The 24,596-nt window shown below is 43.1% G+C and overlaps 1 protein-coding gene across 1 annotated transcript in view; it reads right to left on the reverse strand.

Moving 5' to 3' along the window:
• LMO7 (LIM domain 7) overlaps positions 1-24,360 on the reverse strand; it is a gene marked incomplete at its 5' end in the record, with an annotated part of 95,676 nt that extends 71,316 nt beyond the window's left edge. The window contains 3 exons of the mRNA XM_083361305.1: positions 15,547-15,616; positions 23,503-23,573; positions 24,256-24,360. Of these exons, the coding sequence (XP_083217431.1) occupies positions 15,547-15,616; positions 23,503-23,573; positions 24,256-24,360 (246 nt within the window). The remainder of the gene's footprint in view (positions 1-15,546; positions 15,617-23,502; positions 23,574-24,255) is intronic.
• Positions 24,361-24,596: the final 236 nt, after the last annotated feature.

The following is a 24,596-nucleotide window of genomic DNA, read 5'->3' on the forward strand; positions in this document are numbered from 1 at the left end:
GGAAAATACCCCCTCTTCTTTGTGGCAGCCCCTCAAATATTGGAACACTGCTATCATATCACCCCTACTCTTTCTTTTCTCTAGACTAGCCAGACCCAATTCCTTCAACCATTCTTTATACATCTTTTAGTCTCCAGGCCCTTAATCATTTTAGTTGTTCTTCTCTGCGATCTTTCAGAGTCTCAACATTTTTTTTTAGAATGTGCTGACCAAAACTGCATGCAGTATTCTAGAGGTGGTCTTGTTGTTGTTAGTTACGAAGTCGTGTCTGACCCATCGTGACCCCATGGACAACGTTCCTCCATGCCTTCCTGTCCTCTACCATCTTCTGGAGTCCATTTAAGCTCACACCTACTGCTTCAGTGACTCCATCCAGCCACCTCATTCTCTGTCGTCCCCTTCTTCTACTTCCCTCAATCTTTCCCAGCATTAGGCTCTTCTCCAGTGAGTCCTTCCTTCTCATTAGGTGGCCAAAGTATTTGAGTTTCAGCTTCAGGATCTGGCCTTCTAAAGAGCAGTCAGAGTTGATCTCCTCTAGGACTGACCAGTTTGATTGCCTTGCAGTCCAAGGGACTCGCAGGAGTCTTCTCCAGCACCAAAGTTCAAAGGCCTCAATTCTTTGGCGCTCAGCCTTTCTTATGGTCCAACTTTCACAGCCATACATTGCAACTGGAAAGACCACAGCCTTGACTATGGTGGTCCTACTAAGGTTTTATATAGCGGTAGTAGTAATTTACGTGATCTTGACTCTATCTCTCTTTTTCCAGCTTTCCCCAGTGGGACAGGATCCATTTGGAAGAACGGAAGCAATCCAGAAGAGGCAGAATTACCCCCACTGAGTTCGAGCAATCTCGAGTCCAGTAACTAAATCAATGGACAATTTATTATTTCTTTTTGATGTTGCAGAAAGATGCAGCACTGTTTGCACACAAGGAACCCAAATCATGAGAAAGGCATGTGAGAGACAGGACGTGTTATGTAGTAAGTTTTTTTAAAAAAATAAATAAAAATAAAAATAAAAAAGTAAAAATCCTGGCCTGCATTCAATTCCAGCTGAGCAACGCTTGAGTTGGCTGCTTTTTACACTTGCTTAAGCAAAGGGCTGGGCGGGAATCACGTCATCAATGCGAGTTCTGGAATGTGGCACCAAACCATTGACATCACCCTTCAGCTGGGCAGCACTGCAAGCCTAGAGGCCTCTTTATCAGGTTCCCCAGGAATGGGAAGAGGGGAAGAGGTGTGTAAACATGTGTGAGAAAGGGATAAATCGCAGTCTATACCAGGATTTGATCCTGCAGCACAGATGCTGGATTTTTTTTTTCTGTCTTGATTCACACACTCGTTCTTCTACTTGGGTTTCAACAGGGCTAAAAGTTAGACAGGAAGGAGAACGAGTCGTAATAGCTGTGAATTAGTTAGTAGATGTAGGCCCTACCAAATTAAAACCTTTCAGTCAGCTATGCAAACACTTCTCTTCAAGGATTTATTCTTGCCACTTCAAGTTGTTTCAGGGTTATTTTTCTTAATTCTTAAAACTTCAACAGCACACCCCTGTAGCTTGTACTAAGCGCTACACAAATCATGTCGTTGTAATAACAGGAACACTGATGAATACCGGATAAAAAAATAAGCCAAATCAAAGCATTACAGTTGAATTGGGTTGTTTTTCTCATTAAATATCATACAGCAGTTAATTTATAGTACACAAAGTGGATATATTTGCCTATTGTGTGAATGGTGCATGGGTATGCACTAGATACAAAGAATAAATATCGATAAGTATTTTTCTTCTTCTTCAAGAAGATCAGACTATAATAAATTATGAACATGTACAATGAAGTTTTTCTCTGTCTCTTTTTTTCTCAAATCTAGTCAAAGGAGGAAATTAGGGACAGAGTTTCATGGGAGGTAGATACAGGATTACTCAGCACAATTTTGTTCCATTACTCAACAGTTGTCGTAGAACTGAACAATCATAACCTTTACCTTTGAGATGATTTGATTTTTTTCCCCTGATTCTTGGGATAGTCTTTGTAATAGACTCACAGCCTATTCATGGCTCTGGGTTATCAGCAGTCTAAATTTCATCATATAACCATGAGATTTCTCCATCAAAAAGGAGATTAAAATCCTTGTCACATGAATTCATTTCATCGCCTTTCAAGAAAATGTTCTGAATCCTAAAGGAAATCGTATGGTGTACCATACTAAGCTCTTTAATTAACAAAATTCAAGATGTTGAATATTCTCTCTCTCTCTCTCTCTCTCTCTCTCTCTCTCTCTCTCTCTCTCTCTCTCTCTCTCTCTCTCTCTCTCTATCTATCTATCTATCTGCCAGCATATATATATATGGTTTTCTAACCAATAACAATAATAGAAATAGCAATACCATCTAGACTTAATATACCACTTCATAGTTCTTTACAGCCCTCTCTAAGCAGTTTACAGTCAGCCTATTGCTCCCAACAATCTCATTTTACGGACCTTGGTACGAGGGAAGGCTGAGTCGACCTTGAGCCAGTCAGGATCGAACTAGTGAAGTGCAGTCAGCCGGCAGTCAGCAGAAGTAGCCTGCTGTACTGCATTCTAACCACTGTGCCACCACGGCTCATAAGAGCAAATATTTAATTGATTCATAAAATGACTCTAAAATATTTCCATAGCAATAACTGTAAAGCCTTGCAGATATACTGTATATGTAGCCGAGTATCTGCAATTGTATGAAAGTTACAGAAAGTCTTGATATTCTTTGAGCAATTGAAATTCAGTTAGTCCTCGACTTAACAAGAATCCATTTAGTGACCGTTCAAAGTTACAACAGCTGTGAAAAATGTGACTTAGGACCGTTTTTCACACTTATGACTGTTGCAGCATTCCCACGGTCAGATGATCAAAATTCAGACACTTGGCAACTGGTTCCTATTTAGCACGGTCGCAGTGTCCCGGTGTCAGGTGATCCCCTTCTGGGACCTTCGGACAAGCAAAATTAACGGGGAAGCCATTTCACTCACTTAACAACTGCAATGATTCACTTAACAACTGTGGAAAGAAATGTTGTAAAGTGGGCCAAAATACATAATAAGAAATGTCTCACTTAGCAACATAAGTTTGGGGGGCTCAATCGTGGACGTAAGTCGAGGACTATCTGTATCTGTAACTGTATGAACGTTACAGCCTTGACACTCTTTAAGCACTTGAAATAACTTGAGAAAAACTTAAATTCTGGCATATTCAGATTGCTGTACATCTACATATTGGTAGAATACATACTTACATGCAAACACACCTAGAGCAACCCTTATCACAAATCTCTGGAAAAGTCAACAACCTTGAAGCTGTTTCGAGTTTACGTAATTCCACTTATGACAGTATACGGTTCTAGCTATATGCATTTTCCGTTCCTTCTAGCTCTTTTCCTTCTTGCACGTTCTCTGCCCTTTTTCACTTTCTAAGCCTAGTCAATTCAACACTATTTTGCCCTTTCCAACCTTGTTACGTTGATGAATCACTGCCTCGAATGAAACGTACAGTTTCCACTAGTATTCCAAAGCGGGGGGGGGGGGGGAAATGTTGCAATATTTTCGGTGTCTGTACGTATGTTTGTGCTTGTTTGTGTGCAGGCGTGCATGTATGTGGGCTAAACAACATTTCAGACCCAGGAAATATCCCCCATTATTGTCTTTGTTCTGAGCATCAGAAAGAAAGAGTGAGAAGAGAAAAGCAAGTAAGACTATCGTTCTCTTTCCTTCTGTTCTGCTAATAGGTAGAAATTTAACGCCCTTTAAATTGTCATTCAACTCCGTAATGAAACATCCCAGAACGCTGCCGTTTTTATTTTGTGAGTTCCTTTTGTTTAAGAACCGTGGACATCGCAAATTTGGGACATGAAACCACAGAACCTTGGGCTACAAATTAAGACTTGTGAAATAATAAATAAGATCTTTCATAGCGAATAAATCCACTGGGCTGCCCTTAAGGGCATATGATCACGTACTTAGTTCTGGCTTTGTGGAACTGCATGTGAAGTGAAACTATGGCTGCAGACTGCTAGCCACACCCTATTTTTTAATGTAGACTGTACTGTCTTTTTTTTTCCTTCCATGGCACCACGTTCTAGATGCACTTATCTCTTGACATTCCCCTACAAAGAGGCAAGGAATCGATGCTAAGACCAGGGAAATCCAGGATCCGCTTTGGACGCTGCTGCCTTTAGGAAGACGGAGAAGCATTAAGATTATATATCTCCAGATCCCATCAAGGGCTAACCCAGATGCTAAGAAAGGCTTGCAGGGATTAGATCCTGTCTTTAAGGAAGCAGGGAATCTGACAGTTGCCAAGGAACTGAAAGACATGCATGTAAAACCCCACTAACCATTCACTATTCTCAGTGTGAAACGCCTCATTTTTGCAGGCAACTTCCTGCAATTTTGTGGTTTTGGATTGCGGTGTATACAATGTGTGTATTCAGGGGGATGGGCCCTAATAATTTAGCTTACATGTTAAGAGCATGAGAACGGCTCTGATGGATGATGCCAAAGGCCTACTACTTAGGGCAATTTGGCACACTGTGTTGTGGTGTCCAAAGGGTCAGCTGACCATGTGGTGTTGCACAGGATTCAATTAACTCTAACCATCAGGGCTACCTTGAGGGAATCCAAACCCCGTCCACTGTCTACCCGGTTGGCCTAGAGAAAGAGCTGAAGGCAGAGAGAAACTGGAAGATCCAAACTCTTTGTTATGTCGTGGGCTCGAGTGAACAGGAATGAATACAGACAGTTGTTCATAAAGCAACACATCCTTTTTTGGTTATGACAGAGCTTAACCTGGGCCATGCCCAGCCACTACATATACATACAGTCCAACCCTCTAGCAGCAGCCAATAGAATGGAACCATGCTTCCCGCCAAAGGTAGATCACTTGCAAGGCTGGAGATGGCCTGTCTAGGTTTCAAGGGAGCCGTTGGCTCACGTGGTATGGTACCACAAGCTCAGTACATAACACTCTTCTTGTCAAAGGGGGACAGCATTGAACCCAATATCCCAAACTCAATCAGCCTGCCACAGCCCAGCCAGACCCACTGCTGTCTGCCTGGCCAAGAGGGAGAGGGACATGGTGTCCTGAAGTCACCAGCTCTTCCTGCTGTAGATATGGTTGGCTGGCTGGGTTCAGCTTGCTCTAGGGAAGGGCCAGGACCAGCAGGGTTCCGAAGACGGGAATCAGCCTGCTCCACTGATCCTCCCAACAGTCATAATTGAAGCATGATGTCACCGGGAACCTGCTTCCCTATTAATTTGTCTGATCCTCTGCAAAACACTCAAATTAGTGGCGAGCAGCCCAGTTTAAAACACAGCCTTGTGAACAGAAGAACCACTCTTCCTGGTTCTGAAATTATTTGTGCAGGCAAACACCCATTCCATAAGCCCAGCAGCTGACAAATGAATAGCCGAGCTTAATGACCAGTGTTATCTTCCTCAAGATGAGATAAGGCAAAAAAAGGAGAAAATGATCAAAAGAAGAAAAGACAAACAAAAGATGGGGAAAAAAATAAACCAAGGAAAACTTGTTCTGGCACTGCTATATAACAATCAGCAAGTAACAATTTCCATAGGATGGACCGAAATGTGATTATCTGCTATTGCCTCCAGTTAACCTGCAGGAAAATGAGCAACAAAGACAGCTGTAAACCAGACTCGGGAGTTTCATCCATCACTGAACATCAGTCGTATAAATTTGATTAATAAACAAACAGACTTCCCAACAAGGCACATTGCTTCATTTAGAAATGTTGTCCAAATGGCTGGAAAAGTCAAGATGTCCCAATGAAAGCACTAGGTAAAGGTAAAGGTTCCCCCGTTTCCAACTCTAGGGGCCGGTGCTCATCTCCGTTACAAAGCCGAAGATCCAGCGTTTGTCCGAGGACATCTCCGTGGTCATGTGGCCGGCATGACTAGACGCCAAAGGTGCACGGAACGCTGTTACCTTCCCACCGTAGTGGTCCCTATTTTTCTACTTGCATTTTTACGTGCTTTCAAACTGCTAGGTTGGCAGAAGCTGGGACGAGTAACAGGCGCTCACTATGCTACGCGGCACTCGGGATTCGACCCGCCAAACTGCCGACCTTCTGATCGACAAGCTCAGCGTCCTAACCCACTGAGCCACCGCGTCCCTATATGAAAGCACTAGATTCCGTGTAATTTTATGTTTGATAATTGATTTTTTAAAGGTTTCCAGGAGTGTAATTGGAAACCAAATCCATAGAGAGTGTGATGGTTGAAAATGGACACACTCAGTGTCCAAGGACTAGACAACCGTCATCCCCAGCAGTATACAGGTAGTCCTTAACGTATGACCACAACTGAGTCCAGAATTTATCTTCCTAAGTGAGAAATTTGTTAAGTGAGTTTTGCCCCATTTTATGACTTTCCTTGCCACAGTTGCTAAGTGAAACACTGCAGTTGTTAAGTTAGCAACACGGCTGTTAAGTGAATCTGGCTTCCCCACTGACTTGCCCTGTCAGAAGTTTGCAAAAGGGGATCCCATGACCCTGGGACTCTGCAACCGTCATAAATGTGAGTCAGTTGCCAAGCCTCTGAATTTTGATCACATGACCAACAGGGATGTTGCAATAGTCTTAAGTGTGAAAAGTGTGAACAGTCACTAAACAAACTGCTGTAAGTTGAGGACTATCTGTACTTTGGGCTGTGCTGCCTAGGAGTTGGGGGGGTCATTGTCACTGATTGGCTTGGAGAAGTCAGACAGATGGTAAAGTGGAGGAAAAACATGAATCTGGGGCTGTAGGCTGAAGTTGTTATCACGGGGGGGGGTGGGGTGGAAAGAGAAAAACGTAAATTAACTACTCAAGAAAGTGCACGCAACTGAAATTTAGAGAGTTTGCTTTCATTTTCTCTCTTAGCCTCCTGACTGCAACCTTTGGCTGAGGGGGTGGAGAAAGCCCAACTGATTCTCCGACTTTCTCAATTTGGATGCAAAACCCCAAACCCAGAAACAAAAAAACAGGTCACAGAGTCTGCAAGAACAAAACTTTATAGGAGGAGGTTTAGCTCAGGTTTTGTGGTTCTTTTTTCCAAACTGTTCCTTAGGATGGCCCAGCTTTTTCAACTCAATTTCACAAAAATAATGCCAGATTCTACAGGGAGAACAGAATCAGAATAGAGCGGGAAGGGACCTTGGAGGTCTTCTAGTCCAGCCTTCTGCTCAAGCAGGAGACCCTAGACCAGGGGTGGGCAACCTCGGCTCTTTTATGACTCATGGACTCCAACTCCCAGAATTCCTGAGTCAGCATAGCTGACTCAGGAATTCTGGGAGTTGGAGTCCATGAGTCATAAAAGAGCCGAGGTTGCCTACCCCTGCCCTAGACCATTTCAGGCAAGTGGCTCTCCAGTCTCTTCTTAAAAACCTCCAGTGATGAAGCACCCACAATGTCTGAAAGCAAGCTGTTCCACTGGTTAATTGTCCTCACTGTTAGGAACTTTTCTTTCTCACTGAGAGGAATGCTGTAAGGCAGCGGACCCCAAACCGTTTGGTACCCGGGGCCGGTTTCAGGAAGACAATTTTGCCATGGACTGGGGCGAGGGGAGGAGTGTGCAACCTAGACCCCTCACACACCCAATTTACATTGGGGTTTGTGCTCCTATGAGAATCTCATGCCTGATGAGCTGAGGTGGAACTGGGGTGGTGATGTTAGCACTGGGGAGCGGCTGCAAATGCAGATGAAGCCTCACTAGCTCACCCACTCACCTCCAGCTATGCAGCCTGGTTCCTAACAGGCCGCAGACCAGTACCAGTCTGTGGCCCAGGGGTTGGGGACCCTTGCTCTAAAGGGGGTTATTCCCCACCTAGAGCACAGATGCCTGGAGGCTCCTGACACTCCCTAAGACCCGTCCTTCATTCCTCTCCCAGGCATGGGCTGCTGTGGCAGCTGGTGGTAGCTCCTTTCTCAGCCCATCAACTTCACCAAAGCCGCAACCCACAGCCTGCCGAAATGGGCAGAGTGTCAGACGTTTGCTGTTTCCCCACCCAGTGCCAGGAAAAATGAAGGGAACGCTGATTTGCACCAATGATGCACATCATAAAAAACTCACTTTGAAACCAGAGATGGAGAAGAAAGACAAGCTCCCAGATAGCTGGCCAGGAAGTGTTCAGGGCAGGGCAACTATGCACATATTTTACCCACCCATTCTCAGGGCCGCCTACTCACTGGCTCCTATGTTGAAGGACATTCGACAACAAGGAGACAGCAACAGAAGATGACAGTTCTCTGATCTGCCGAGGTTTCTTTTTTGCTTCACACTCACTAGAATGCACATCTTCTGGCTGAACCAGTTTGGGGTTCAAGACTGCCAGGGGATGAGCTGCCAACTCCCTGGCATAATCCCGTGTCATTGGGCTCACTGGAAAGCAAGAATGCATGCACCCAAGACCTCTGAATACCTTAATGCCTTTGCTGGGTTTAATCAGCCACAAATACAACATGTCGACTTGTTTGTGTTTCCACCACGGTGAACGTGATCCCAACTGCTCAGGAGGTTCCCATGTTCACCACGCGCGGACAATACAATCAACCTAGAGATGGACGCAGATGATACCACTCTAATGGCAGAAAGTGAAGAAGAACTAAAGAGCCTCTTGTTGCGGGTGAAGAAGGAGAGTGCAAAACTTGGGTTGAAACATAACATTAAGAAAACCAAGATCATGGCATCCGGCCCTCTCAATTCCTGGCAAATAGAAGGGGAAGAAATGGAGGTAGTGACAGATTTTATTTTCCTGGGCTCCAAGATCACTGCAGATGGGGACTGTAGCCAAGAAATTAAAAGACGCTTGCTCCTCGGGAGGAAAGCCATGGCAAATCTAGACAGCACACTAAAAAGCAGAGACATCACCCTGTCAACAAAAGTGTGTATAGTCAAGGCTATGGTCTTCCCAGTTGCAATGTATGGCAGTGAAAGCTGGACCATAAGAAAGGCTGAGCGCCAAAGAATTGAAGCCTTTGAACTCTGGTGCTGGAGAAGACTCCTGCAAGTCCCTTGGACTGCAAGGCGATCAAACCGATCAGTCCTAGAGGAGATCAACTCTGACTGCTCTTTAGAAGGTCAGATCCTGAAGCTAAAACTCAAATACTTTGGCCACCTAATGAGGATGGACTCACTGGAGAAGAGCCTAATGCTGGGAAAGATTGAGGGCAAGAGAAGAAGGGGACGACAGAGAATGAGGTGGCTGGATGGAGTCCCTGAAGCAGTAGGCGTGAGCTTAAAGGGACTCTAGAAGATGGTAGAGGACAGGAAGGCCTGGAGGAATGTTATCCACAGGGTTGTGATGGGTTGGACATGACTTCGCAGCTAACAACAACAACAACAGAGACGGACAGTCAAGCAGGTTTTTATTTTCAGGGATGGGAAGGTGGCATGGTCTGGAAGTTGCTTCCCAATTTGAAGTTTCTGAACTGAGAGGACAGGTCTTCTCTCCACCATCAGAGAAGCTCAACCTAGAAGGACCTCAAGCAAGGAAGGACCCTGTCCCGGCAAGCTCTGTCCAAAGTCAAGTTATATCTGGAAATCTCTGCAAGCAAGATCAAACTTTGAAACCTGAATCTGAGCTCTAGTGTCACCACTCGCTTTGGAAACAGGACCCGGGGGATAAATATAATTTTAACAGTAATGGCTTAGGAACTGCCATCTGTAATTTAGCACAGAAGAAATAGATTAAATTCTCCAGAATGTCCCACTGTTCATTCTAGAGCAGAACAGAAGAAGGAGGTCGTGGGAAAGGTTTTTGTGACCAAACAAGGCAGGACCAAAAGGACATCTGGACAGGAAAGGCTGGGGAAGAAGCTCTGGTGGGTTTGGTTTAATATGGACTTTTGGGTACAGAAAAGGTATCTTGGTTTTCCAGAGCAGGTGTTGAGTTTTAAAGGAGTGCCTGGTGATGCTCATGAAAACTACTTAATATGAGGTTTGATTGCTGCAATATAGCATTTCTTCTGTTTGCATTTCATGGTGAAAATGGACTTTATGCCACCAATCGCCACCAGCTGTTCTAGACTAGTTACAGTTCAACATTTATTTTACACATAAATCAAACAGATCGGACAGCTATTGGGCAATCATAGGAGCAAATTAAGTGTGGCCCAAATAGCCTTTCAAGCTTAAACAGGATTTTCCCTCTGTGCATAGGCAGTGTGCAAGGGAAGCCTACTCAATCACTTTTTATCTTTCTCCGCGATTATAAAAGGGAAAATGGGAAGTACTTCAGTTCATAAACCATGACAGTTATGGCTGAGGTTAATTTTTACAACTTGTGTTTGTAAAATGACAAAATTATGCATCTCCTTTGAAGGATTTATAGTTTGGTGGGGGACGGGGTTATTATACATAGAAAAAGAAATCCTATAAAAAAATAAAGGCATCTCTGTTGCTCCACAGAAATAGATGCACTGGGGCCAACAGGAGCGGCATCCTGGTTAAGGTATTGCTGCACTACAGTTGAAGGACCCATTTCTAGCCCGCTCCCCAGCTTCCGAAGCTCCCTACATCAGAGGTCCCCAACCCCGAGTCGGTGGATGGGTACCGGGCCGTGGCATGCCAGCAACTGGGCCGCACAAACAAGCAAAGCCCCATTCGCGAGATGCAGGCAGCACACAAAACCATGCCCCTTCCAGTCCGTGGAAAAACCTCTCTCCATGGAACCAGTCTGTCAGAATCCATTTATATAATATTCATAAATGTATGTTTAAAATGTTGTTCCTGGATTCTGCCATCTCCCGAGGAGGAAGGAACGAATGTGTATTGAGCCTGTATTAGGCATTTCAAAGGAAAAGAGAAGCCTTTTGAACTGGGGGAACAAAAGGGAGGGTTAGGATAGGTAGCATCTGGCTTGTGTCAAGGAAGAGAGCAATAAACATAAAAGGTCCTAAGTTCCTTTTTCCCACGAGAGGGATGACACGAGGTAAATGATGGGGGGCTGACCAAATGGGGTTAAGGGGGGGTTGGACCGGGAACTCTTTATAAGGTTTTAGTTTGTAGAACAATATCAAGTCCTGTCTTGTATTCCTACAACCAAGCATGTCATAGTAAAGATTCCTTTTGGACTAGATTTGGCTCCAAGAGTTTTGTCTTCCTAAGACGTGGTTTGGGGTGGGTCCTGACACGGTCCCTGGTGCCCAAAAGGGGGGCACCTCTGCCCTACATGACTTGGGGTCTAGTCCTGACATCACCTTCTAGCACTGCCTACTTCATGGGCTCCTTGCTATGGAAAAAAAAATAAAACCCAGAAGAGAGAAGGCATGTACAGACAGGCCTTGACTTAGATTTGTTTAGTGACAGTGTGAAGTTACAGCAGCATACAAAACGTTTTTTGCACGTATGACCGTTGCAGTATCCCTGTGGTCACACGATCAAAATTCAGATGCTTGCCAACAACCTCGTACTGATGACGGGTGCAGCATCCCGGGGTCTTTCGTGACCTTCTGACAAGCAAAGTCAATGAGGAAGCCAGATTCACTGAACAACCGTGTGACTAATTTAACAACGCAGTGGTCCACTTAACATCTGTGGCAAGAAAGGTCATGGAAATCGGACACAACTCACTTAATAAGTATCAATAGGGATCAATTGTGGTCATAGGTTAAGGGCTACTGTACTCTGCCCTGCTCTCCTGGAGGGAAGGCCAGATACAAATCTCACCACTTAGTGCAAACAGGAATCCATGCTCTGTTGTGGTGCAGTGCAAGCACCGCTACCCAAAAGTTAAAAGTTAAATTAAATTAGGGACACATGCGTGTTTGCCTGATCCTAGCAGTTCACCAGTTCTGCTTGGCTTTTGAGGTGAATTGGCTTCAATTCAATTCAATTCAATTCAAAACATTGCAAGAATGCGGCATGTCTAGTTTAATGAAAAGAAGGACTTTGGGGTGGCATGATAGCAATGTTCCAATATTTGAAGGGCTCCAACAAAAAAGAGAAGGGGCAAACCTATTTTCCAAAGTATTCAAAGGCAGGACAAGGAGCAATGGATGGAAATTAACCAAGAAGGGAAGCAACCTAGAACTAAGGAGAAATGTTCTGACAGTGAGAACAATTAACCAGTGGAAATAGCTTGCCTTCAGAAGTTGTGGGTGCTCCATCACTTGGAGGCTTTTGAGAAGAGATTGGACAGCCACTTGTCCACAATGGTATAGGGTCTCCTGCTTGAGTAGGGGATTGGACTAAATGACCTCTAAGGTCCCTTCCAACGCTGTTATTCTGTTCAATTCACTTCACATGGCGATTCATCTAAAAATCACAATGATTCCTGTTCAGACCCAGGCTGATTTTGGACCTTCTACTATGCAGCCAGCGATCAGTCCTGTAGCTTCCACCATTCTTGGAGGGGTGGCTGGGGAGACCGTGTTTTCCATCCTCTATAAAAAAAAAATCCTCCTGTCTTTCATCAGAGCTGAAGGGCAAACTCAGCCACCACCCACGAACCACTGGCAGATGGTCCTGCCCCCGTGACAGGAGATGATTTTTATTTGGTTTGTGGTTACAGAATAAGGGAGACAGCAATAACATCACGATGTAGGACAGGCAAGAATTTATGCACCGCTCCGAGTGTATGTATGCAGAATAATCTATTTAGTCATCATTATGCAATCCTAGTATTACCATCCTTTAAACAGGTTTGGGCCCTGCTTGGAAAAAAAGAATGCTCTTTCCAGTTTTACGGAAGAAACAGCTTCTACGAAAAGGAAGGTTTCAAGGCATTTTTGAACCCCAAACGTAATTCCCAGGAACAGAATCTCAGTGATGGAATCATTGTAAGATGTTATTAGCAGATTCCCCCAAAGATATGACGCCTCGGCTGAGACTGGGAGAGCTTGGTCACGATGAGTAACTACAAAATGTTATTTCCCTACAGGACCCCGGGCGTCACTTTTACTTCTACTGTGAAAAACACAGGGGTGCCATTCTGAACAAATCAGGAGTAAAACGACTGTGGAGACTCTCAGTCATCCAAATCGTGGATGTCCCAAAGGTACTTTTTCAAGAGGCAATTGGACTTTCTTGGTTTTTTTTTCCTTAAAGACGTTTTTATTATTAATTTTATTATTAATTTTATTTATATACCGCCCTTCTCCCGGAGGACTCAGGGCGGTGAACAGGGCAAATATATAAAAAATACAAAAATACCAAAGTTAAAAGGAATTAAACATATGCCCAACTAAAAACAGTGAATACAAATATTAAAATAACAATAAAAAAACCCACCCATCCCCCATCAGGCCAGGCCGGCTTGTTCAAATAAGAATGTCTTTAGATTTAGTTTCACTTCTCATCCAAGAAGCTTCTTCAGTTCTGACTGGCTGGTGGAAAATGGAAGGATTAACAACCAGCTGTCTGCAAGGAGAATAAATCCTTCCATTCCCCACCACCCTGTCAGAGCTGAGGAAGCTTCTTGGATGAGAAGCGAAAAGTCTTCAAGGAAAAATGAGAAAGCCCAGTTGCCTTTTCAAACAACTATGGAAAGAGGTAGGATATTCAGGAGGTAGATATTCAGGAAGAGTCTGTGCTGCCTAAGGAACTGTAACCGGCTGTAGAGAGCCGTTCATTTATTTTTCAGCAATTCCTACAGTAGCTTTCCTAGGCAAGTGCTTGCTTTTGCAAATGTCTCCGTTTATTTGCTGCAGCTTTAAAAGCCCGCTGAATGTTTTTTTATAAAGAGCAGCACAGATGGAATTTGCTAATTGGAACACTGCCCTCCCTACAAACACAATGCCCATTTGAAAACAACCAAGGACATCAATCTCTTCCCCAAACATTTTCAAGTAAACACCCAAAAATGTACTTTGCTATGAGCAGTATTTTGAAGAAAGGTCATAGATTTGGTTCTTAAAACTACACCCTCTTTCAGATGAAAGCCCAGAATTTGATCCAGTGGATATAACCAAAAAACAGAGTTGGAAGGGACCTTGGAGGTCTTCTAATTCAACCCCCTGCTCAAGCAGAAGAACTATACCATTTCAGACAAGTGGCTGTCTAGTTTTCTTAAAAATCTCCAGTGTTGGAACATTCACAACTTCTGGAGGCAGGTTGTTCCACTGGTTAATTGTTCTGTCAGGAAATTTCTCCTTAGTTCTAGGTTGCTTCTCTCTTTGGTTAGTTTCCACCTGTTGCTTCTTGTCCTGCCTTCAGGTGCTTTGGAGAACAGGTTGACCCAAAGTATGCATGAGCCCTTTAAAATGCTCCTTGCAGAGATAGATAGGTAGGTAGGTAGATAGGCTGATAGATAAATAGGTAGATGATATAGATAGATAGATGATAGATGATAGATAGATAGATAGATAGATAGATAGATAGATAGATAGATAGATAGATAGATAGATAGATAGATAGATAGATGGATGGATGGATGGATGGATGGATGGATGGATGGATGGATGGATGGATGGATGGATGGACGGACAGACAGATAGATAGATAGATGGACAGAAAGACAGATTTAAAAATCCTTCTTAATACTGACCATTGAGAAAACTCTCACCTTATTTAAAAGATGATGTATCAATTTGCATTGCATAATTCTTCCTCCTCCTTTTTAATTTAAGTGCACAGGACCCTAATCTGGATCAGGATTATTGGGGGCAGAATTCACAAAGTTCCCACGCCATTGTTTTTTTATGGAAAAATCATATACTTTTTTTAAAAAAATTCCATTTATATCCCACCCTTCTCCGAAGACTCAGGGCAGCTTACAAGCTTAGCAGTAGCCTTCATTCTATGTATATGCCTGCTTATTAGGGCTTTCACACACACACCCCAAGCGGCATTATTACAAAGTCAGCTTAATTGCCCCCAACAATCTGCGTCCTCCTTGCAGGTTTGGGAGTTTGACTTTGAAACATACACACATAGTGTGGGATTGGGGTTAATAGATCAAAGGGGGGGATAAATCTTAAACATTTGGAATGATAATGAATGTTGCATAAGAAAAGAGTTGGTAGAAGGAATGAGACCACGATATCTAATCCTTAGTGTCAGCATCCTGCCGTAGATCAAGCCACAAGCCATTTCAAGACGGACAGTCAGCTGGAGAATATGTCATCCATATGAACTGGGACCATTTCAGCTCAGTTTGGCATAGGAACCAAAAGTCTGCCTGAACTCAACACCTCTTCCATCAGGGAAGACCCCAGAAATGTCACAATTTGTGGTTCTTATTAGCTATTTTTCTGATGGACCACAACAGCTTTTCTGACCACTAGATCCTCTTGCCTTTGGAGAAAACATTGCATTTGAAAGGAGAAATGGAAGACAAAAGCTTATGTTGTGTACGGTTAAGAAGCATGTATATTTATCTTTTTTGACGTTTGTGTACAGAAACTTCTACAAAATGGAACTACTAGTCATGTCATGGCTAACCAGTATGAAGAGCAACCAATAAATCTTCATCACCTCTATAAAAATAAGATGTAATTATGAGACAATAAAGCTTTAATCAGGATCAGTGCCAACCACCCCTCCTTCAATGCCAAAACATAATTTTACTACCTACCAGTCCAGCTATTGGTGTTGACAGTCGATTGATCTTTTTAATGATGCCAGGTTTGATCTTGTTAATTAGACTATTAAAAAAGGGAAAGAGAGAGGGTTAATCAAAAATGTAAATGCATTTTTAGTATGCATGTATAAATTCATTAAGTAGAAAATTATTGTTTGCTTCAGCTTTTGCATAGATTAGATACCCGATATATATATTAAATACAAATATTTTTAAGCATTGGAAAATTAAAACTCTATATAATGAAACATAGTAAATGTGGGCTTTACAGAGCTGGCTATCTAAGATACTAGTTTTTTTAAAAAAAATTCTCCTTGCTTTCAAGGAAACTCTGTTGAAGCAAAAAAAATCATCCTAGATTGTGAATAGTTCTTGCCAAACCTTTGGCTGGTCTCAGTATCACTATGTATGAATCAACAATCCAAAATCTTTTAAAACCTCTTTTGTCGTGGAATAAATTTCTGATAAGGGTCTGACTTTCTTGGAACACAATGAGACTGCTGCTGGCTTAAAGATATCATTTCTCTTTATAATACCAGAAAGTTATTATACTGTACTTATCAGTTCTTTTTGAGAAACAGAACACAATCAATTCTATGGTGTGAATTAAGATCCCGGAGTATAAACAGCAGAGTAGCTAGGAAAGTCTTTACTCCAGGGTGACTCAAACCAATTTGTTCCCTAGTTTGACTCGGATTTTCAAAATTCCTCAGAATAAATAAACCATCATGGCCAGATTCTCACATGACTGTCTTTGAAGAGGCCCCAACGTCTGCTAAAAATAGATTTTATTGAGACCCAAGTCAGTCCCCATTTGGCTCCCGCTCTGCTGATAATTATGGATAAGCACTTTTCTTTAATGATCGGTGAGTTATTATGGCTGGTCTACTGGAGATCATTTCTATTAAACGGAACATTTATTGGTGATGATTTATCTTCCAAGCTGTCAAGTAAAAAGGAGTTATGAATCAGCTCCAGTGACTTTAAGAACAGGAGAGGGAATCAGAATGCTCTACTTTAGGCAAGGTTGAAGAACTGCTGGTTGATTCAATGCCCAAAGCACTATGATCAACTAGAAGTGAATTAAGCAACATCACCTTCATCCCCCATGGTAACCAAGAACAAGGATCCCTTCAGGGTTTGTACTTCGATACAACATAAGGCAGGGGTGTCAAACTCAATTTCATTGAGGGCCTCATCAGCATTATGGTTTCCCTCAGGGGGCTGGGTGGGTATGGCCAGGGTGGGCGTGGCCTACTGGGTGGGCGTGGCTAGAGTGCGTATGGCCTGCTGGGTGGGCGTGGCCAGCTCTACATCGTTCGCATCAAGGGTGCCTATGGGGGCCTGGGCAGGAGTGGGACAGATCTGAGGGTCTCTGGCAGAAGGAGGGTCTCTGGGCCAGGGCCAAGGCAGTGGGGGCCGTTCCCTCACTGTTTCTAGGATGGATTCGCGGGCCGCATGAAACCACTTCGCGGGCCTGATCTGGCCCCCAGGCCTTGTGTTTGACATGTCTGACATAAGGCGACATCTGTTTTTATTTTGATAGCTCAGCAATGAATAAGTGGTGATAAGTTCATCAATCAATCAACCAGAATAGAGCTGGAAGGGACCTTGGAGGTCTTCTAGTCCAGCCTTCTGCTAGAGCAGGAAACCTTATACAATTTGAAACAAGTGGCCGTCCAGTCTCTTCTTTAAAACCTCCAGTGATGGAGCACCCACAACATCTGAAGGCAAGCTCTTTCCACTGGTTAATTGTCCTAGCTGTTAGGAAGTTTCTCCTTAACTCCAGGTTGCTTCTCTCCTTGATTAGTTTCCATCCACTGTTTTCTTGTCTTGCCTTCTGGTTCTCTGGAACATCTGTAAAGCCAAGTTGCCCCATCAAAGAAAACAAAGCAAACCATGCTTGTATTTTCTTTTCCATTTCCCCCCACCACCACCACCACCACAATAGACTGAAATAGTTCCAAAGTCAAGAGGCAGTGGCAAAGCATTGCTGGAAACTTTGCTAAGAAAACTGCAGGGACTTTGGGAATTGGACACAACACAACGGAATGGAAGAAAAGCAAGAATATTAAAACACATTTATTCAAGAATTTGTGGGTGCTCCATCACTGGACTTTTCAAGAAGAGATTGGATAGCCGTTTGCCCAGAGTGGTATAGGGCCTCCTGCTTGAAAAAAGGGGTTGGACTAGAAGACCTCCAGTGGATTCTGTCATGCATTCTGTAATGTTGGTGTTTTTTTTCCTTATTCCCTTTTTAAAAAATTATTTTAAAGGGGATAATCCAAATCAGAACATATTTTGTTTGCAAGTGGGTGCTCGTTAGCATAAAAAGAAGCTTCAGCAGGAGGTCTCCATCTGCCAAATGTTGTATATTCTCATATTTCATTGCCTGCCAGAAACAATAAAAACTACCTTAATGTTCTTGTTAAAATTAAGGTGCTTGCAAAAAGATGAGGAGATGTGCCTTCTCTGCCTATTGTTCTCCCTTGCGAGATCAGGATGGCCTTCAGCCTTTTGGCCTCTTGAAAGGCCATGAAGACCTGGTTCTGTGTCCAGGACTGGGGCTCCAAAGGTGTTCAGGACCCCATTTCCTGGATATGTTATCATCTATGAACACTTTTTTTTCTTAGTTGCTTTATATGTTTATTTTTGGCCTTTATATATTTATCCATGTAGTAGGGCTGTATTGCTATTATCCTTCTCATCTTTCCTATTACCTTCTCCTATTGGTATCTTATGATTTATCACTTTGTTGTCTGTATCTTATGATTTAGGGTTGTATCTAATGATTGATGATTAATCACTTTGTTGTTTGTATGTACACTGAGAGCTCATGTTTGTATCTACACAGTATGTTTGTATGTACAGTGAGAGCTTATGCACCTGATTCCTTATGTGTGCAATCACATTTGGCCAATAAAGTACTCCACTCTCCACTCCATTCCATTCATTTTTTCTATTCTATTCTATTCTATTCTATTCTATTCTATTCTATTCTATTCTATTCTATTCTATTCTATTCTATTCTATTCTATTCTATTCTATTCTATTCTAAATTCCATTCCATTCTATTCATGTTTTCTATTCTGTTCTGTTCTGTTCTAGTCTAGTCTAGTCTAGTCTAGTCTAGTCCAGTCCAGTCTATTTTCTATTCTATATCCTGTCCTATACTATACTATACTATACTATACTATACTATACTATACTATACTATACTATACTATACTATACTATACTATACTATACTATACTATTTTCTATTCTGTTCTCTTCCATTCTATTCTTTATTTTTGTACCATATTGTAATTGTTTTAATTGTTTAGCATTGTTCTCTTCCCAGAGTCCCTTGTTTGAAATGGGCGACTCTAGAAAATAAATAAATACATAAACAAAAACGCGGAAGTTCAGTTCGGAGAAGTTCAGTTTTCAAAAAAGTTCAGTTCAGGAGGAAACGGGCACCACGCCAATATCAGGGGGGGGGAAAGCATGAGAAACGCCTACAGTGGTTTGGCCATGTTCTACAAGCAGCACCCCCCCACACACACACTGTTGTCTACATCACCATCCCTTTAATATAGATGGCAAGTGTCCCCATGGAAGGCCAAAAGAGAGGGAGCAAGATCCAATAAATGCCGACATGAAAAATGGATGCTTCATCTGATTACACAAGATGGCGCTTGTTGATCCAAGAAGTGTACTCGTAGAAAAAACACTAGGATGATGATGATGATGAAGCAACGGATGGAAACTAGTCAAGGAGAGAAGCAACCTAGAACTAAGGAGAAACTTCCTGACAGTTAGAACAATTAACCAGTGGAACAACCTGCCTCCAGAGGTGGTGAATGCTCCAACACTGGAAGTTTTTAAGAAGAGAGTGGCCAGCCATTTGCCTGAAATGGTATAAGGTTTCCTGCCTGAGCAGGGGGTTGGAAAAAGATGACCTCCAAGGTCCCTTCCAACTTTATGATGATGATGATGATGATGATGAAGAAGAAGAAGAAGATGATAACGATAAATGGAACGATGGAAGTCTATGGAAATTCTCAGTCATCCAGATCTTATTTATGTACACAGAGAGCTTATATTTGTATGTACACTTAGAGCTTATGCACCGGAGACAAATTCCTTGTGTATATTGTGAAGGGACACAGGGCAGAAAACATCCTGCAGCCAAGAAGGCTTCACACACATTTGCATTACTCAGGTGACCTTGAGGACACAGGTAAACTTCCAAATGGCCTCAACAACTCCCTAAAAGAAGGCAAATGAACAGTTGTCTGCAAGGAATTTAAATCCTTCCATCCTTCACCATCCAGTCAGAGCTGAAGAAGCTTCTTGGATGAGAAGCGAAAGGTCTTCAAAGGAAAAACAAGAAAGTCCAGTTGCCTCGTGAAAAAGCACCTTTGGGAAAGGTGGAAGACTCTCAGAAGGCATTGTTCCTGCTTTTGATTTTTTTTTTTACTTTTTAAAATGTCCTGCGTTCGAAAGATACACTCAAAAGTTCATATGAAACTTTTTCCAAGAGATACCCCGATGGAAGAAAATTGATTAAAAGGAGGCAGGAAAGACTGGAAGGAAACTTGTGCCCGGAGACATTTATTGCAGTCTTAGAACATATGAGGAAGATTGCCTGAATTATTTTAGCAGCAAGATAGTTTGTCGAAACCAAAACCAAGGAAAACAAACCAAATAAAATCCAAAACAAAACGAACAAAAACAAAACTTAAGTTTCCGGGTTGCTGAGTTTCTGAAACCGGAGCGATTTTCATTTCTACAACAATAATGTTGCCAAACGTGACCCAGGGCAGCCATTTTTCAAAGGTAGCAAGCAAGATTATCTAAAAGGAAGCTTAAAAACGACACTTAATATTACAGTGATCCGGATCAGCACCTTTCAGCCAGTCCAGAAACCAAGTAGGGAATCCAGGAAAAAAAAAAGGTGGCCACTTCCAGGGGCTCCAGATGGGCTCCCTCCCGCGCCCCCTCCCCACCCCAATGATTTTTTTTCCTTTCCCCGTTTGCTCTTCAAACAAGTTTACTAATTTAATTCAGTTTTGAGACCGCCTGACTCCTTAACAAATTGGACAGCTTACAGTGAAGAGACAACTTATTTAGAAATGGCCACAACCGACCAGAAGATTATATACTCCTAATAAAAACCCCAAATCATAGCCACTCCCCCAACTGTTCTGTCTCAAAGCCTGGAAGAACAACCACATTTTTAACCATTTCCTACACATTTAACTATTTCCTACACAGACTGGACAGCCATTTGTACGAAATGGTATAAGGGTTTCCTGCCTGAGCAGGGGGTTGGACTAGATGACCTCCAAGGTCCCTTCCAATTTTGTTGTTGTTGTTGTTGTTGTTACATCGTCTCTTGGGGGATAACATACCTGGGTCATACAACAGGGCGACAATATAGCTAACCCTCCATTTATGACCACAACGGAACCCCAAGTGACTGTTGCTAAGCAAAGACTGTTGTTAAGTGAGTTTTGCCCCCATTTGATGACCTTTCTTAATTTAATTTTTTTAATTTTAATTCCATTTATATCCCGCCCTTCTCCAAAGACTCAGGGCGGCTTACAAGCTTAGCAGTAGCCTTCATTCTATGTATATGCCTGCTTATTAGGGCTTTCACACACACCCCAAGCGGCATTATTACAAAGTCAGCTTATTGCCCCCAACAATCTGGGTCCTCATTTTACCTACCTCGGAAGGATGGAAGGCTGAGTCAACCTTGAGCCTGGTGGGATGCGAACCTGCACTAATTGCAGGCAGCTGGTGTTACTTAAGGAGGCATTAGCCCACTGCTCCACCAAGGCTCTCTTGCCACAGTGGCTAAGTGAATCACTGCAGTTGTTAAGTTAGTAACATGGCTAAGTGGATCTGGGCTTCCCCGTTGACTTGGCTTGCAAGAGAATTGCAAAAGTTGCAAGTCCATGAACCCTGGACCCTGTAACGGTCATAAATACAAGTCAGTGGCCAAGCATCTGAATTCTGATCACATGACCATGGGGTTGCTGCAACAGTCATAAGTGTGAAAAATGGTCGTAAATTACTTTTTCTGTGCTATTGAGGACTCAGATTGTTGGGTGCGATATGCTGACTCTGTAAACCGCTTAGAGAGGGCTGTAAAGCACTGTGAAGCGGTATATAAGTCTAAGTGCTATTGCTATTCTTTCCTTCCTTCCTTCCTCCCTCCCTCCCAGTGGTTGGAATGCAGTACTGCAGGCTAACTCTGCCCATTGCTAGCAGTTTGATCTTGAATGGCCTAAGGTTGACTCAGCCTTCTATCCTTCCGAGGTTGGTAAAATGAAGACCCAGATTGTTGGGGGACAATACGCTGACTCTGGAAACTGCTTAGAGAGGGCTGTAAAGCACTGTGAAGTGGTATATAAGTGCTATTGCTAATGCTATTGTAATGTCAAATGGTCACTAAATGAATTGTTGAAAGTGAAAGACTACCTGTATTTCATTGATGGCACTCAGGCTGCATTGACTCTCCCTGACATACTGGCTAGGCAGAAATACTTGGGGCAAGCAGTCCCTCAGCCAGCTATGCTAACTTGATTTCCCCCCCCCCCCCAATATGGTCATATACAGCAGAGTACAAACCTATTTATAAGACACCAAAACACCACAAAATGTCTGGCTGTCACGAAAGCAGAATTGCTTCTGCAGCTTCAGATGATTGACAGCAGTGCAGAGAGACTTCGACTTAACAACAGTTTCTTTAGTGTCTGTTCAAAGTTACAACGGCACTGGAAAAAAGTGACTTAAGGCCATTTTTCACACTTAACAACCATTGCAGCATCTCCGTGATGAAAACTTGGCAACTGACTCATATTTATGATGATGGCAGTGCCATCCCGGGGTCATGTGATCCCCCTTTTGCGACCTTCTGACAAACAAAGTGAATGGGGAAGCTAGAGTCACTTAACAACAGGTTAGCAACTTAACAATGCAGTGATTCACTCAACACGTTTGGCAAGAAAGGTGGTAAAATGAGGCAAAACTCATTTAACAGATGCCTCGCTTAGCAACGCGCTGTCATGGTTCCGACAGATGAAACACTTCAAAGAACTTCGAGGCATTGTTTACCTTAAAAAAGGGGTGTCAAACTCAATTTCATTGAGGGCCGCATCAGCATTGCGGTTGCCCTCAGCGGGCCGGGTGGGTGTGGCCAGGGTGGGCGTGGCTTAGTGGGTGGGCGTGGCTAGAGTGCGTATGGCCTACTGGGTTGGCATGGCCAGCTCTACATCGTTCGCATCAAGGGTGCCTATGGGGACCTGGGCAGGAGTGGGACAGATCTGAGGGTCTCTGGCAGGAGGAGGGTCTCTGGGCCAGGGCCAAGGCAGTGGGGGCCGTTCCTTCACTGTTTCCAGGATGGCTTTGCAGGCCACATGAAACCACTTTGCGGGCCAGATCCGGCCCCCGGGCCTTGTGTTTGACATGTCTGCCTTAAAGAATCTTTATTCAAGGAGCATAACATCAGCACTTACATAGCCCAAGCCAAAATCTGAATTCCCCTCCCCTGAGCACATAGTATCAAAGCACAATTCCCTCCTCTAATTAACAGTCATAAATACATTCTCCAATTAGTTTGCAATGCAGGCTTTCCTTCCAGTTCTCCAACCCGCCAATTCTTATCTCTTATGTCAATAACCGTGGTTCACACATTGTTATGTCTAGCTAAACTCCCACGCACGTTCCTCCTCCTCCCCCCAGAATCATCTAATTCTAATTCTAAGAGTAAAACATAAGAAGGAAAATGGTTGCATCTCCATATGTTGTCAAAGCAAAAACATCTGATGTTAGCAGTGTTGACACATATATTTTGGGCTCAGTTGTGGCTGTAAGTCAAGGACTACCGGTATGAGTTCAACAGTATGGGCTTTTCACAAAGAAATCCTAAGTTTTTTTCTGGCTCTAGATACTTACTCACAGAGAAGGATTCCATTTTCCAAAGCAGCACGAAAACCCTTGCTTCCGAAACTTTTCCCAGTAACTGCCTGCGAAGGAAAGCATAACAACAATGAGCAATCTCATGGGAAACTTAGACATATCAATGGGTAACTTTCAAGAAGGAGCATCTATGCTTCTTTGAAGAGCAGGAGACCTCTTCTTTTCAACCATGAAGCAGCTGAATATGATGCTGTTATAGGTGCTCAGAGAAAATCCATAGTGGGAGGAACAGCCCAACTCATGCAGAATTCATATCCAATCTTGGCCTTATGAGATTTTTGGTTTCAACCAGCTTGAGACCAAAAGCCTCTTTGATGTCCAATGGAGCAGACATCAAAGTAAGACAAAGCATTGGTTAGGGAAGCTCCCACTCATGAGTATTGAGACCTTTATTGAAGAAGGGATGTGATGATGAAGTGTTTTAGATCAGGGATCCCCAAGCTCCGCTCCATGGACCAGTATCAGGCCGTGGCATGCCAGCAACTGGTCCACACAAACAAGCAAACCCCATCTGCAAGATGCGGGCAGTACACAAAACCACACACCCTCCGGTCCACAGAAAAACCTCTCTCCATGGAACCAGTCCCTGGTGCCCAAAAGGTTGAGGACCTTTGTCTTAAGATGGTCTCTTTGGGCCAGTGGTCATCTCATGATGAGTTAGATGGACACTGCATTTAAATTAAACCATATTCTAAAAGTATTACATAGGTAATTTGGATCATAAATTACAGTATTCAGAGGCTTCTCCTTCAAAAGTGATTCCATCAAAGATTTCTCCAAGAGAAGGACACGGTTAACATCCAGCTCAAATCCAAAATAAAACTCCAGGTTCATTCTGTCTCTGAAAAGCTTACTGATTATTAAATACACAGCTTGGCTATGTCAGAGGAAAACTAACTCTGAGGTTCCAACATCAATTCATAGACTTAAATTCATAGACTTAAATAGTTTACCCAGCCAAACCTCCCAACGCCTTATGTAATCCATATCAACACATCCACTTTGTTATGGGAACCGTCTGCTTCAAATCCACACCTGTTCTGGTGTCCTTGACAAGGCTTCAAGCTCTC

This window comes from Vipera ursinii (assembly GCF_947247035.1).
Source record: "Vipera ursinii genome assembly, chromosome: 4".
Lineage (NCBI taxonomy): Eukaryota > Metazoa > Chordata > Lepidosauria > Squamata > Viperidae > Vipera > Vipera ursinii.